Here is a 17,107-nt window from a genome sequence, read left to right as displayed (position 1 = left end):
CAGATGTTGAATCAATGTAAAAATGACGGGGTCGCTCTTTGGGAGGCAGAATGCAAACTGTTTTGTGATCTGCCAAGCAGATAATGATAAAAACCTGTAATAGCTTATCATTGAACACAAACCGTTAATTCCTCCAAGTTACAAACTAATACAAATCATAATGAAAGAATAACATCACGCCCATGAAGTTAATCTTGGATGGCGCAGTTCAGGCAGCTTTTTAAAGAAAACACATCTGCCACACAAAAGATCTTCCAATACTTTAATAATTTCAAATTACTTAAAAAAAAACGCAAGGCTCAATTTGTTTTTTAAGAATTGTAAAATAACATGATATGCATTCTTCTGCTGCAAACTAAGCTTAACTATCACAAGATGTATAAGGTGATAATCTGCTGATTTTATTCCAACGTTTCGTCAATCAGACCCGACTGACTTCTTCAGGGGGTCTAGGTCAGGTAGTACCTGAACAGGCTCATTAATTTTTAACCAAAAATTGCAGTTATACTAGACGTTTGGTTTTAAAGGCCTAACAAATTGTCTGGCAACAAAGTGGCCTAAACCTTGCGGTAGAAACATTTTAAAGTTTAGTGGTGGCAAAACCAAGCAACGTGATGGTTCAACTCTCAACCTATGTAGTGAAGATGTAAACTTTATCGACGGCTCTGCACTCAACACAGGCAGAGGATGAAATAATTTACAGATAACATCCTTTCAACTGCCCTTGGAGATTTTGTCGTGGGCGACCTGGCCTGCGTCAGTAGATCATATCCAGACAGAAAAATCTATCATTTTTACATTGATTCAGACGTTGAATCAATGTAAAAATGACGGATTTTGCTGTGTGGGTAGTTCAACAAGCATTTCACAAAGTTCAACAAGCATTGGGTTCAACAAGCATTTAGTTCAACAAGCATTGGGTAATTCACAAGCATGCCAAACAGTTGAAACGAAGCATCAAACGACATTTTCTCAGCCCGAAAATAAAACTTTCTGTGATTTAATCAAATTTGATTTCACTCGCCCATTGTAGCAAATCTAACAGTTTTGCATGTTTATGTCGATTTCAATAACTTCAAAAAATTTAAAGCTCACTTGAAAAGTTCACTGTGTGCTCCGGTACCAACAAAATACTGCAGCATCAAATGGTAGGGCATGTGCCTTTCGTCGAATAGCATCGGGATGGTAAAACCAACCGTGCAAATCAAAAAGGTGATCCTGAAAGCATACAAGAGAAATTAATTCTGAGCGAAAGCTAGAAGCCTCTGTTCCAGTTGCTTTTAAATTCAAGCTTGATGTGTAACAACCCGCCAAAACTTAGCCCGCCTAAACCCAAACGGCAGCATGAAAAAAAAGTAATTGACAGCAGACCAGATGTAGGTTTAAAGCTGACAGCAACTTTTACTTCTTATCTTAAAACTGATTGATACCGCAATTAAAGTGTGCATAATATCGGTTTTTAACTTTTGAACTGCAAAAAAGTACCGTAGTTTAAAAATGACTAACATTTTTAAATGTGGCACGAAACACTGTTGTTTCGTTCACAAACTACATGTCGCAAATAGCAAAGAACGTCAGCACAAGATTCAATGCTTTAACTCCCGTCATCCAGTGCAAATTTGGACAGGATTGTAGTGTGTTTTCATGAAGTTTTGCGTTGATGGGGCTCAATGAGCTTTGATAATGCTCAGATAACTTCTATGTGAGGCAGTGAGGATCGAGAAGCTGGCGTTACGGTAGCTACTGCAATCAATGTGTACTGTTGTATGTTTTACTTCTTCTTATGGACATTGGACAACCTGGTGTGGTACAAATAAACTTGAAAAAAGTTTTCAAAATTCATTGCGACTATTTTTGACAGACGCGTAAATTGTTAATATGTTACAACCAAATTATGTATATTGAACAATTTAATAAAACTACACTCAATTATGTCATTAAAATTTCAAATGATGCAATAGGAAAATGGATAAAGAAAGATATTGATTTCAAACCAGCAAATTTACCAATGGTAGCATTGTTACCAACTTTATTAAACATTGATTTTGCAAACCATACAAGAAGTAATATATCAAAAGATTCACTGAACTAGAAAACCAACTGCAAAGCTTATTTCTTAATGCAGTGGGTCCCAACCTGGATTTAACAGACATCTAGGGGTTTTCACAGAGTTTGTGAGTACACTTAAAATTAGGCATGTGTTTAAACATACACTGCATTGTTCACTTCAGCATTTGTAGACTAGTTCATGTTAGATTCAGTCTTGACAAATTATAGCAAACTTTATACTAATAAGGGTTGAAAATTACTGCTTTAGCGGTTGAACCATTTTGTTGCAAATAAAAAAAAGACTTTGCAGCATACCATTCAATGGTTGTTTGGTAAATCAGTTGTTAGAATTGATAATGATTAAATTATCATTGAATATTTAAAATTAAAGAGTACTTTATATGAACATATTTTAGACTAAAGTATATCATATACCTTCATGCTACTTTTCCTTGAATTGACAGCAAACTGAAAGTCCTTTGACATGTGAAAACCATACAGTAACAAAATAAAAGATGGATACTATTACACTGGTATCTATATATTTCTAATAGGCTGCACAAAAATTTAAATGACCTCTCAATGGGCTTAAACCTTTCTGAATAACAACAATCGCATAAGTAAGCTGGGTAGAAACCAGTGGAAACCTAGACTTTGTATATCAAGTACACAATCGAAAAACAAAATGGCTACCAACCTGAGTGATGAAGAAATCACTAACGCGAAATGGTTAGGCCATTTGTGAATTTAAACTTGAAGTAAAAAGTAAACTACTGCCAAGTAAAATCGGGATTTGAAAAGTTAGGGGTAGAATAACTACTTATAAAAAAAATTCGCTACGTTTTATAAATTAACTGACTATTCAAAAACTTCAGCAAACCACGTTCTTCAGACTGAAGATTATGTGACCTACTAACCTGTCTAAACATTTGAACTTAGCCTTAACTAGAAAAAGATCTAATAAAAATAAGCTATAAAAGCTACAGCATACAGGCAAAACCGCAGCTCATTAATCAAGACTGCGTCTAGTCTCTGACATACAACCTAGATACACAACTCTATAACATGCGTATCTAGGTGGCTGACTGTTTCAATCACTTCTGCGGGAAAACCCTGGTCTAAGCAACGTCATTGCATTCTGGGGCAAGCAAAACATCAGCACATGAGTTGGTGCGAAGGTGTAAGCTAAGTCTGAGCTATGACTGGTGATGGCGAGACAGTGAAGACGTGACTTCGACTGAGCTAGACACCGGCCGGCAAAGGCAAAAGAGAGACAATTTGTAAAGAAGATATAGGTAGAGGAGAAGTGTGGAGAAAAAAAGGAAGTTGTCAATGTACAGAGGTTTTTCTATTCATATACAAATGAAGTGGTGTGAGTTTGACATGAAAGAAATACATCTCGTTTTTTTCATAGTGGAACACAAAAAATGCCCAGGATGCTAACTGCTGAAGACAAAATAAACGCGTCTTTTTGTGTAAACAAGAAAACAGAACGTCTGGCTTTAAACAGCTAAAAATGAATAGAAATTTCGCCATTGTGTTTTCAAAAACGACTGATATTTGCTTTTAACATTGGCGGTGAGTGCCCAATGACATAACTACGGTTGGCTCAAATGGGCTCACCCTGGCTAGATTTTTTTACGTTAATGTCGTTTTTTAGATGCAAAATAGGCATGAAAAAACAGTTTTTAAACTTAATTTTCTCGGTGGGGAAACTTGGCAGGGTTAGGGCATAAGGTTTGAAATAAAATTAGGTGTTCAATACGTTTCCCGTCTGCGTTCGTTGAGTTTTTGAGCAATTACTTAATAATCGCTTCTTCCGGCTGACTCAACAGCCCGCTTTGTGGGTCGTGTAATAACGGTGAGTTTCTTGCCTTGACGCGAGACAGCCGTGAAATTATGCGCATGCGAAAGCGGTATCTTTGTTATGCAAATGACATCGCTATTAGATCCTGTATTCAACCTCACATTTCGTGGCACGTAAACGTAAACACAGAGTCACACAGCAAAAGCAGACCTCATGCTCAAAAAGCACCCACCAGACAGCAAACTAGTCGTTTTTTTACATTGATTCAACGTCGAAAGACGTCTGTAGACGTTGAATCAATGTAAAAAACAACTAGTTTGCTGTCTGTGCAGTGACTTCATTGATGGTCACTGGTCAGCAACGCAGCAAAGTCTCATAAGTTCCGTCACTCAAAAAGCCGGAGTAGAAGGAAACAATAGAAAAACATACTGAGCATTGGCGAGAAAAATCTGTCAATCTCTTACAAAGACAATACAGCAGCATTGCGGCATTGTTGACGATAGCTGTCGAGTGTCGAACCATCATGCTGAAAATAAACGAAAAAAATCGCGATAGTAAATCGCTTATTCATCATGAGGGTCAATGGTTCGTTGGGTCATGTCGCAAGGAGAGACTAAGATTTCGTCCGAAAAATAAGACAATTGGAAGTAGGTAAAAAAGAGCGAGGAAGGCCGAAAAGAAGATAGAAAGATTGTGTGACAGAAGATACCGAAATAGTGGGAGTGAAGGAGAAAGATGCTGCTGACAGAGTGATGTGGAAGGCTGCAATCTGCACCGGCGACCCCACTTGAAGTGGAAATAACGCCAGAAGATCATGACCATCAGATGTCATCTTGTAGTATGCCTGCTTAGACTGGGAGAGCACTCATGGCAGCCAAATCAAACGGTGACTCCATGATGGAAAATATAATTAAATTATGTGTTAATGAAAATTTCGTATAACTATAATGTCATCACGAATCTCCAATCTATATTGTAGCTTTCCTTTAAAGTAATATAGCGATAATTCAGAGACATCCTCACACGTTGCAAACATTGATGTATATGACATAATAGCCATATCTTTTTACTCACTCAAAGCTGTCAGCGAGAAACCGAAAGTAGTTTTGACATGTTTTTTTCTTATTCAAAAGTGACACAAAATAATATATTGGGCTTTTGGGTATGATGAAATGCAGTAAAAGGACCTGACCATACATGACCTATTAAATAAACTGCTAAATAAACCTCTTTCCAACCAACCACTCTATTTGAAGGTTGTTTTATAAATTTTGCAAAGTTATTTGCAAGAGTATGGTGATGTGTAGGGATGTATGAGAAGAGCTTTTTCAATTGGAAAAAAGCTATGAGGAGTAATTTCATCTTTTTTTCTCTCATTAACTCAACTTACCACCAGAAAAGTGTTAACGTTATGGTTCGATAAGTTCAAGCTAAATCATGTTTAGATTTATTTGATTGGCAATGGCACATTTGGCACAATAAGCTGGTGTTTGTTTGCAATGAACATTGAACATACCATATAGAGAATGATCAACAGGCCGCCCAACTTTGTCACAAGCAAATGATGAACGTGACTAAATTAGCTCATGTCTTTCTTTACATCAACAATATCTCAAGAATTCAGAAGATCCATTTGAAAAACGTCAACTGGTTTATCGATGTGTTAATGAAACGACCTGCTGGTGACAATCAAGAAAAGGTCTTGAAAAATCGAAGTACAGCGACTTGCCAGCTTTGCACTTTCACCAAACGTCTTCGGCTAGTAGAAGCAAGCTGTAGCAAACCTCTAAGTAACCTAAATTATCTACCTTAACTTGCTCATAGATTTGGATAGGTGACAAAGTAGTAGGATACCATATTAAGACGACAGTAAAAACTACGCTAAAGCGATAAAAAGATCTAAAAAGCAAGAAAGGTATGAAAATCACCTTAACTTCGATGACGGAACGTCGAGCGGGGCTCGCCACGACAATCCATCTTTAAGTAAAGTGCTCAGTAGGCGAGCCAAAGCTCGAGCAGGCCGAGTTGGAGCAGTGCTGTGTGCGTTGGGTACAGAAATATGTCTGGAACAAAGACACCGCTGTCAGAAAAGGCGTTTCGAACAATAAGGTTTTGCCAGACGGTCATAAATGTTTATGAGCAGCGAAGCCACAAAACTACACTCACAAGACCTGGAACGATAAAGCTTAGTAGAGAATTAAAAAAAAAAACTTTCACTTTAAAAAATATAGCATTGGTAAAACGTTTAATGTTTGCATACCTTTTGAACACACATTTTCCCACAAACAAACGAAAGAATCGCATTTTTTTAAACAGACCCGCTGCTTGTTTAAATTAATACAACACCAAAAACAAACACACCTACTAGAAAAGTGCACAAAAATGCTTTCAGGGCACAATGGTTGGAACCTAGATCAATTCAAGTTAAGAGAATTACGCCAAAATTCCAAGTTAAACCACAACACTTAAAATCGCATTTAGCATAGAAAAGGGAGTTTAGTTTTCGAAACGTCTCCTGAAATCATGGGTTTATTCTTCACTTTTGTTTCTGTTCTATTCAAAAACACTTCACTTTAAAAGAACCATCTTGTGCTTTAGAGATATCACAGTATTTTACAGAACCTGCGTGACAAAAGCGAAGGAACCTGTTATATCTTTGCCGGATGGGCTTTCCCACAGCTAACTTCACCAGAAGGTTGAACAACTCCGCCAGAGAACGCACCAGATTGGAAGCAACGGTCAACAGTGGCTTGATTAGCTTGTTGCGGGTGATCAAAGCAGAGTTAGCCTTGGAATAATTAATTGTTCTTTTTTAATAAGCCGCATGCTAGATAGCGTTGCACTGCATCCCTACTAGCAAATCAGTCTTTCTCACATTGATTCATGGTCTGCAGACGTTGAATCGATGTGAGCAAGACTGGCTCACTGGATGAGATAATGGGACAAAACCATTTTTGATTCACAAGCACGAGATTGCAAAGAATAAGTTTCACAATGTTGTTGTAGAATTCGATTTTTAGAGTGGTTTAAGCAAAAAAAAAATGAAAACTTGCAATTTTCAACGTGGACAAACTACTCCGGACAGCAAATCAACCGTCATTTACATTGTCTACAGACGTTGAATCCGACGTCTGCAGACGCTGAAGCAACGTAAAAAACAGTTGATTTGCTGCCTGAGACCTCATTGGTAAATTGCTTTCCAATCAAACTCTCATTGATGTCCATTTTCGATCATCTCGCAGCAATTAAATGACTACAACGTCTTTCACTTCGCCTTGCCGTGTGGAGAAACAGAGAACACACAACCAGCAGGAAGCTGACAACTATTTGCGTTTGAGGTTAAACAATATATCAGTGCAATGACGTCACGAATCACATGCAAGCCACGAATTACTTTGAGAAAATCTTTCACATTCCGACCAGCAATTTTAACGCTTTCCCTTTCCACATTCCTTTCCACATTGTCCGTCTCCATGGCGACAGATTGAGAGAGTGGACGTTCCGGCGGTGAAATATCGTCGAGATTTAATGGCCATCTTTCTGATATAAATTTAGCCAGTTCTTTCTCTCCTAAATGAACAGTGAAACATAAAAACATCTACAGTAATGTTTCACAATGGCTACCAAACTTGCAGAAAGATACTGTTTAAAAAAATTGAGTGCTAGCCTGAATTTGCCTTTAAATTTCGGATCAATTTGTGGACAGCGTCGTTTTTACTTTGATTGGATTTTTTCTTTGCCCTGAAGTGACCGATTTAATTAACTAACTTGGGTAACTAAATTCGGCCAGCAGACAATAACATACTGTGCGACAACTGCTTTCATAAGGTCCAAGTCATAACTCTGTGTGTATTCGACTACAATAAGAAAATGAGTAAAACCATGCGAGACAGCTTCCTTTCGTAAGGCGCCGTCCTTTCGAAGGACGACGCTTAGATATAACTTTGTTGTAGAATAGTAAGCGCCCTAACGCAGTGGTTCCCAACTCATGGGTCGCGACCCAAAGTTGGGTCGCCAGATAATTTTTTTGGGTAGCTTGTTTTTCAGGCATATTGTATCTTGGACGAAAAAATAACTATAAAAAAAATCTAAAACGTGAAGAGATCGATCACAAAACTGGAAAATATAAACACAAGTCATGAAGCGTTTCATGTCCAGACACCGGAAAGCTTTGTAGCATGATCGTAGTGCAAGAAGTTTTAACAATTTTCGCTTTTATTATTGTTATTATTATTATTAAATGTAAACCCAACAAAAATTTCAGTCTCAAACATAAATTAACTTGACAAAGTTACGGGATATATATTGTAACGTGCACTATATGTCACGAACGCTATGTCGGACAAACTATGACAAAGTTTTCCACACGTTGGACCTCGCATAGTCTGGTGTGGTAAAACGCATCAAAGACAAAGCCCCAAGTGCTGTATGGACTTATTGCTTTCTCCACAGAGAGGCCTTTGCTGCAAAAAAGCTGTCTCAAGAGCTGCACGAAGTGTTGAATGATGTGAAGTGTGTAAACTTCATCAAAACAAGTCCACTAAATCGGCATTTGTTTTCGTCTTTGTGGATTCTGATTATTATCAAGCATTGCTGTTGCACACAGAAGTGCGATAGTTGTCACGAGGTCGTGTCCTGAAGCGAGTTTGTAATTTGAGAGAGGAGATTGCTATCTTCCTGAGGCAACAGAACTATGTGAGATTAGCCGAGAAGTTTTTGCAAGAAGATTTCAAGGCAAAAGTTGCTTACCTTACCGATATAGTTGACTCTCTGAATTCTCTAAATTTATGTATGCAAGGCAACGGTTTCAAGGTGATTGATTGCGCCGCAAAAGTTTCTGCTTAACACAAAAAACTCATATTCTGGAAAAGTTATGTCACCACTCACCAGAGATGAGTACGATATATTTTCTCAGCTAACACAATGTATCTGTGGGTGTGACAATGAAGTTGATATTAAGCAAACGATATAATTAGACACCTGGAACAGTTTGCCAAAAAGTTTGTGCACTAGGCTACTATAGAGAATCTCTAACACTTAATAACCAAAATGATTGGATAATTGATCCATTTGTTGGAAAAGATCTGCCTCAACTTTCCATCCATGTTGCAGAACAGTTTATGGACATAACGACAGAAGTAGCAAACCGTATTTCTTTTGCGTCCTTCAAAGACAAATACCCCAAAGATTCTGCAAACATCCACTTTTGGGCTTCCATGTACAAAGTGTATCCCACAGTTTCACAATTAGGGATTCAAAAACAGATTCCATTTGCAACAACTTGGCTTTGTAAGACTGGATTTAGCGTCATGTGTGTATTGAAAACTGAACAGCGAAACCGGCTGGAAGTTAAAGCCGACATGCGGCTATGCCTAAGCAAAATAACGCCTCGACTTCAAAAACTCACTGACAACAAGTCAGCACAGCTATCTCATTAGTGATTTGATAAACATATTATTTTCGGAAAAAGTTACTGCTTTTGTAGTGGTGTTTGTTTGCAACACAATCTTGTATGGCTTTGAAAATATTACAATTTGCTTGGGTCGCAAGATTTTACCAAACTGAATTTTTTTTTTAAATGGGTCATCTTAAAAACGAGTTGGGAACCACTGCTCTAACGCATTGCAGATTATTTCGGTGAACGTGTGTTCAGGATGAAAGCATGATTTGTTATTGACAGCAATTTTCAAGAACAAGTTACACTGAACGCTCACATATTAGCTTATTAATAAATGACAAAGTGAATAAATAACACTTTTGGATTTGCTGTCTTCAGCAAAGTTTTGAAGCCATGGTGAACGAAAATGCAAAAATCAATCGATATTACAACGCAAAACTTTTATAAAACAATAAACTACACGGAGCTAAATCACCAGATAAGCAGTTTAACTTACCGAATCCAGCGCCCTCCGGTATAGCCCCAGGAGTTCGAAGAGCTAGCAAGACCGTGCTTTCCCATATCAGCGTACGGTACAGCTTGTTGAGTCCTTGCAGAACCTAAATGCAAATAGCAGTGTAACTTGGCACACATCCTAAGAGCTCTAACGGAAGCTGGCATGAGTGCATCGAATCAGTTGTCTGGGTTGGCACGCTTTCAGAGAGGCTTAACATTGCTAAAACTGCTCAAAGATAAATCGAAAACATATTGTGACACAATAAATCTACAAGGAAGCAGAAACTTGAGGGTAAAAAGTCGAAAGAACGCTGATAGCGAGTGCGCGACAACGCCGCATCAATGTAGGCATTTACAAATGGTTTCAATGAATCCGCAAAGCACGTTTATTATACGGTTCAAGCAATATAACACAAATCATAGAGAAGGAGATATTAAACATGAATGAAACTAGTTGTGAAAGACAAAGTGCTGCAAAGACACACGAATGCGATTCGAAATCATTCCTTTGACGTAACTAACATTATTTTGAGCTTTCGCGTAAGCAAATTTATGATCCTGGCCAATAGTTACGTCACAATAGAAATGGCCTTTCACGTGACGACGTATTTAGTTTCATAATGACGTGAAGAACACTGACGTATTGCAGAATGGATTTGGCATTCGCAGGCATATTTTCCACACCACGAGCTGAAGCAAGCTGAGTTTTATAACATTAATAAGTTTCAAGCCTCGTACCATGCAAACGGGCTTACCTCGCAACCCAACTGGCTTCCCCACTCGTCAAGAATGATGGTCCGAATTTCATTCTACAAAAAGAAACAGTGAGATGACAAACAATTGAAAAAATGCATCTTAAAAAACATGTTTTAAACTAAAGAATAATCTGTCCAGAAGGTGCAGGAAAACCTTGCTTCTTTTATACAAAAAGCGGCATTAACTTTCATCTTCACCCCGAGTCAAGAATATTCAAATAGAAACTGCCCGTTTTCGTGAGTGCATTGGATTATTCCGTTCAGCATTGCGGTTTTGTGACGCTGAAAAACCGGCTATGCGCCAAATCATGCATGGCTACGTCATCACCGCATCATCTCTGCCAACCTCTCTCATTCAAACAAAAGGAAGTGCATGAGTTCATCCAATACCACAAAAGAGAGCAACACCACACTTAATAGTATGGTGCGGAATCCGGGTAAAAGTACGTGGAGACGGGTAAAGCAAGAGGCTTTAACCTCGAGTGGTCACATACTTTTTGAACATATTGCTTAATAACAACTGCGAAGCTGCCTCCTTTTTTCACATTCAGCAGCTAGCTATCGGTTGGTTGTAAATTCTACGTGAGCACTTGCCTGGTTGGCTCGAGGCATGTTGAGGAACAGAGTCACAAACGCGTGGATATGCACCAGGCCTCGTACAAGTGGTCTGTCTTCCTTCTCGAGTGCTTCCGGCTTCTGCTGCATGAGCTCGTGCAGAAGGACACTGCCTCTCCTGAAGGGACTGAAACGTTGGTTAAGTTGAAATTAGTGTAAGTGAAACAACCTAAAGCAATGTTGAAACAATGTTTAGGCTTTGTGAGTTGAAATACAGCGCAAAACGTGTAGTCTTCCTGTTCAAAACGTACATTCTTTCGTCTTTCGTCCAAAATTTTCCGCAAAAAAGATGAGCAGGTAAAAAAAATGGAAGATTTACTTTCCTAAAGTTTAATTTAAAATTTAGAAGGCAATAATGTCCCTTGAATTTCCTATTTAAAAAATAAATTATTCCAAAAAAAACCTTTAATTTTCCCTTGTTACAATCTACAATCATGCCAACACGTAGAATACGAGATCGTGCTTTTTAAAGCCAGTCTGAAGAAATAAAATTACATATCAAAAATAAGCCTTCTGGATTACCCTGATTGATCATCGGATGGCACAAGAAACGAAGGTTGCAAGCGTTCCAGAATGTCCCGCACATGACACAAACTTTCTCTTAATACGGTAGGCTCGCGAAGGAGTAGCTGAAACATAAAAAGTAGCTACAACCTGTACAAAGTCGTACACTGAAAAGTCCAATCTTGCTGCACCGGGCACACAAGAAGAACGTATAATGTTTGGACTCAGACACAGGAGCACGTAATTAGACCAATCAGGTATTAAATACTTTTTTTAGATAAATTAGTTAATAACGTGCAGAGGCCGTTCTTTCATACATTCCAAATACGACAATTACTAAAGATGAAAAAACAAACTTTCTAAGAAGTGTTTCAGAAAAAGCGACATTTGGTTTTCAAAAACGTGCGGTGCGCGAATTCAAATTTTGTTTCAACAGATAAAAATTGTTCTCAATGGCGAGTTTTGATCAGCGCAGCAAGCTAGTAACACAGCATGTCATTAAATCAACATGGTTCTAAAAAACTGTCTAACCTAAAACTGCATCCACGCAGATCAAGGTCCTTTTTTAGACTGATTGTCTTATTTGCATCATTTTGTTCTACACCATCTGACGACGTTGAAACGATGCACAAAGGGTGGTTTTTGCCAGCGGAGACCAACATTCTGAGATTTTACTCATCGCAAGTTATTAACCTTAGATACTATCAAGCCCACCAAGGTCACGCTACAGGTCAAAATAAAACTTCTACAAAACATAGTTAATGTAAAATTATCATCGTTTCTATTTCAGCGCTTTTGTTTAATAATAATTAAGCAAATTTGTTATGGTAAAGAAACCATTTTTCGAAAACTATTGTGCCTAGAAAATCTGATAAGGTTACCAATTACGTAATATGAATAACAAAAGCTGTTATTTTTTTAACGTCAGACGTTGAATCAATGTAAAATGACGGATTTTGCTGTGTGGATACTTTAGTCCGTAAGCATAAACTCATTGGGCGTCTGCCGGCTGTGCATGAATATTTACCACTGCAACAAATGCTTATATATATATACCTACTGAATTGCCAAAGCTAAACTAAATGATAGAAGCCTATCGACTGGCTTCAATACAAAAATAAATTAAGCTTTATCTCAAGACGTCCACGTCACACCACATATGCGTAAACCCAGTTAAATACCAATGTGGGTGTGGCCCGGTGTTGCCAGAAAATATTCTAACTAGAAAAGAAACACTAAGAGGTTGCTTGAAATCATTTAAATTGATTTAGAATCATTAGGATTCATTTCATTTGCAGCTACCCTGCGCAATTCGGTTTGTTTCAATTTAATCTATCATACAAAACCTTATGATTTCTCAATGAAAACTTATCGTTTATACACCGTTTAAAATAATCCTCTCATCTGCTTCCAACTTGCATTCATCACTTTAGTTCTAAACGTGGAACTTGTATGAAAACTCGATCTCTTAAAAGTTATTTATTACATAACAATCCATGTTGTTATACTTCCAGTAAAGTTGCTTGCAAACTGTTTGACTTCACCGCTCCCTTACCGCTTTTAAGACATTACTTTCGACCCCACTTAGCAACAAAAAAAATAGCCTCACGTGACCTTAAACTTGCTCGCTTTGGAAACCCCAGTTTTAAAATCTAAATAAAAAAAATTTGCGTTTAGTTTTATATATCTGGCAACCCTGCAGAATGCAGATTTTGATCTTTATTTTTACTTCATATGTCCTCACTTTAAATTCATGTACCAACGTTTTTTTTTTAATTTACAAGTGGAGATACAAACGTAGATGATTCACAAATGGTTTTTTTAAGTTTTTCATGCAACCAATCTTAAATGCGTTTCTAATACTGGTCGTTAACATTCTTACCAAACGGTTGCCAGCAATATTACATCACCGATGTGCATCATTTTCTCCCACTAATACTGACAGGAAAAGGCAATGGCATCATTTCAACACAAAAGTAATGCAGTTATTTTTAAAAAACATCGTATTAATAAATTCTCATTAAGTCTTTGGCACACACCCACGCGGATATATTACCGCTTTAACGTATTCTTGCTGACAAAGGCAATGAATGAATGGTTAAATTTTCATATTTGAAAACAAAAATACCTACAATGCCTCAGTACCAGCACTCACTCACAAGCTACACTTCAATAAAAACCACTGATCTAAAACAAAACAGTATACTTACAAATACAGTCTGTGTTAGGTTAGTAACCGACTGGCAAGCCGATGAGGTTGGAAAGTCCAAAGGCAAAGCTGGCAGACGCAGCAATCCAAGCAGAGCGGGTATTCCACCGTGCTGACGAAACTCCCGGCAATGGTCATCTGTTGTGTTGTTGCTGACGATCGCGTTAATGAACTTGGTCTTAAAACAGAAGAGTTGTCTGAGCTTTGACGACACTACGGTTCAAAGTTGGCGGCTTAAAATGCTGCTTGCAATGCAAGGCAACAGTCCGCATCAAATTAACAAGTCTGCAATTGCTGAACATTATACAAACTTCAAATACTTTCAAATAAATTTAAAAACAAACATGAAAATTCGGTCAATAAGTGATGAGTTTTATGATGGTTCAGGTTTGATTTTTAAACACATTTTTAATCTTTTACGACACATTTCTTCTCTAATAAACTGCATACTGCTTGATCTGCCTATAATGTAACCATGACAATGGTGAAATAAGTCTAAAACCTAACTGTTGCATTCAAAAGCTTGATCAACTAAATCTCAATGGGAACAAAGTAATCTACTGAGTCTGGTCACAATAGTTTGGCAAAGCTAGTTTCTGTCTTGCATGTAAATTTCAATAGATTCCATTAAAAGCAAGAACTATTTGTATTGCTGCAAACTTTTTGATTTGCTAAAACTAAAATCCTCAGCCAGAACCATTGACAGCTGCGCTGGTTGTAGTCAATTAAGGCACAACGTGATTGAGCTGCAGAAAACATCGCCAGGAACAAATTTATATGCAAATACTCATTATTTTGATAGTTATATAATCGAAAATTGTAGAATGTCTAACATTTAAACTACTGAATATGACTTCGATGCGGTGGTTTCTAGTCTAATTGCACTTGTAAAAGATTTTAAAAAAAGTGGAACTTTGAAGACTAGTTGATATACAAAATTTCTATTGAAAAAACTTCCTGGCCTAGCTGAGCAAAACATAGGACTTATCTTTCCCAGAAATAAACGCCCTCGGCAACGACAACTCACAGCTGTCCTTTGACTTACCACATTTTGCATATAATCGAGTAGAGGAATGTGCTTCTTACTGCCAGTCGTCAGCAGCCTACAAAAGAAAAGATGTTCATTGAAAAGCATAGCCGGCTCAGTGCGTTTGGTGCGGTGACGAGGAACGGATGTGACATGAACAGTGCGTATGGTCAATTTGCATACTACGTTCTCAGGAAACGGTCTCCTAACAGGCTGCGGCGGATATATATTCGCGTTTGGTACTCTTTGCCGAAGGACGTCACATAGAAACTGTACGAAGCCACACAAGGTGAGAAGTGTTGCGACTGAATTGAACGATAAGTGGTGTGATCACTGCTAGCTTTCTTTCAATGCTAGTTCGGATCTTGCAATGTTCAGTATATGACACCACTGACGCAAGTCCTCTTACCAAAGCTGACAATACGAAATTTTCTTTTGTTTGTAGCAATTCAACCAGCTGGTATTTAGTTGATGATTTCATCAAATCTAAAAGATTGTTCTTTTAGTTTTGCAAAACACTATTGCAGGCTGCTGGGAGCAAGAATAGTTCGGTTTCAACCAGCTACAAGTTTGTTTATAAAACCGTGCAGGAAAAATTGTGTTGCGCAATTTGACGTGACACGGTGCAATGTAGTTCTTTCCTTTTTTTATTCTTCTGAAAGATGTAACTGCGTGGGACAAAACTGTATTCATTCAAGCAAACATTGATGGTAATAGAGGAAATCTTCATGCTTGGACTGGGCAAGCATCTTTCAAAGCTCAATCCTGGAAGTTTCGCATACTTGTAGAGGCTTTGAATCACTGACGCAGGCTCGATCACCGAGATTGACAAGAGTGAAGTTTCCGATTGTTGTTGAAGTGTTGTTGTATGTGAATTATTTCATCCACTAGAACTCACTGGTTGGAGAGCAGTCCTTTAAATACGTTGCTCAAGCGCACACCACGAGAGCCAAACCAGCGCTGTCCGATGTTGCGGTTCTGCATGCACAAAGTCTGGCGTCCAATTCAGCTATCAAGGCAGAAAGTGGCAATCTATGTCATCCTCTGATGAGACATATGGTTTTCCACGATGCAAAATGTTGTCAAAATCGAAGTGTGGTTCTTGCCTGATGCAAATAACCATAGAAATTGACAAACATCATGGACTACTTTGGCAAGTATGAACTAGGGGTGCGGCTAATACCTAGATGTGACTTGTATTCGGGTGAATAAGGTGTCTACTGTCTAAGTTGGTTTACTTGATTGCACGGTTAGGTTTTTATTTCTCTTCTTGCCAGTATTTTGATGAGATTGCAGATCTTAAGCATAATAAACACAACATTGAAGCTTCAAATTAAAACCGAGTTGGGATTGAGAGTTAGAGTCAGACAACGCCACAGGGGCACATTCTACTTCCCGTGATACGTAATGATGGCGTTTGCTGCAGTGACTTGAAAATATATAAAAAAAAAAGAAGAAAACAAACAAAGCCGAGAAAAGAAAAACTTGGCAACCCTTTTCTATATCAGCAGTCGAGTATGGAGAATATAGCGGCAAGCAACCTTTGGTAAAACAAAAATAGCTTTGGCCATATCTTAAATAAATAGTGATTTAGTATAGAACCAAAACACTTTGCAATAAAATATGTTAGTGTTAAACACTAGACATTATGTAAGACGTCTGATGCGCTATGCAGTAAATGACTACCTTGCTCCCGCTATTTTGCATTCATCAAATGCTGACATTTGCACAACAATCTAACCTCTTAGTGTAATTTATTAAGAATCGATTTCGCTATAGTAATAGCATCTTCAATAGATACCTTGCTCCGGTCAGCAAACCAGTCCTTTTTGCATTGATTCAACGTCTAATTACTTCTAATCGAACAAAAACTATCTGACGATCTCAATGAGGGTAAAACGGGCTGTCAATTTTTTTGTGATAAGTCACTATATTTGATAGAATTTGCTCTGCTTGCCTTTTTTGCTTGGCATTGAGCACTTTTTATAGTGTTAATAGTATTTATTAGGGTGCTACATTTTTTTACGGTTTTTGAGATAAAAAAAGCTTGGGGTCTGATCAGATCGGATTTTGGTCACATACAATCGACACAAAATATGTTTTCGATCAGACGTCTTATAGAGGGTGAGTAGCCTCGCCAAAGTTTGAAAACTTCAAGTGTGGGATAATTTGCAGAAAGCATGCGATATCTTGGTATTGGAAGGAGATAGGAAGACGAGTAAGGTGTCAAATTGTGCGGAATCACCAA

At 37.9% G+C, this 17,107-nt stretch overlaps 1 protein-coding gene across 1 annotated transcript in view; it reads right to left on the bottom strand.

The window, feature by feature from the left end:
* LOC145771741 (E3 ubiquitin-protein ligase HUWE1-like) overlaps window positions 1-17,107 on the bottom strand; it is a 77,845-nt gene that overhangs the window by 40,815 nt on the left and 19,923 nt on the right. Inside the window, exons 19-28 of the mRNA XM_082583471.1 lie at window positions 14,878-14,935; window positions 13,834-14,010; window positions 11,642-11,748; window positions 11,099-11,246; window positions 10,505-10,558; window positions 9,751-9,853; window positions 7,251-7,426; window positions 6,502-6,644; window positions 5,785-5,919; window positions 1,096-1,218 (exon numbers count right to left, since the gene is read on the bottom strand). Of these exons, the coding sequence (XP_082439597.1) occupies window positions 1,096-1,218; window positions 5,785-5,919; window positions 6,502-6,644; window positions 7,251-7,426; window positions 9,751-9,853; window positions 10,505-10,558; window positions 11,099-11,246; window positions 11,642-11,748; window positions 13,834-14,010; window positions 14,878-14,935 (1,224 nt within the window). The remainder of the gene's footprint in view (window positions 1-1,095; window positions 1,219-5,784; window positions 5,920-6,501; window positions 6,645-7,250; window positions 7,427-9,750; window positions 9,854-10,504; window positions 10,559-11,098; window positions 11,247-11,641; window positions 11,749-13,833; window positions 14,011-14,877; window positions 14,936-17,107) is intronic.

This window comes from Aplidium turbinatum, chromosome 6 (assembly GCF_918807975.1).
Source record: "Aplidium turbinatum chromosome 6, kaAplTurb1.1, whole genome shotgun sequence".
NCBI lineage: Eukaryota > Metazoa > Chordata > Ascidiacea > Aplousobranchia > Polyclinidae > Aplidium > Aplidium turbinatum.
This window is presented reverse-complemented; position numbering and strand designations above follow the sequence as displayed.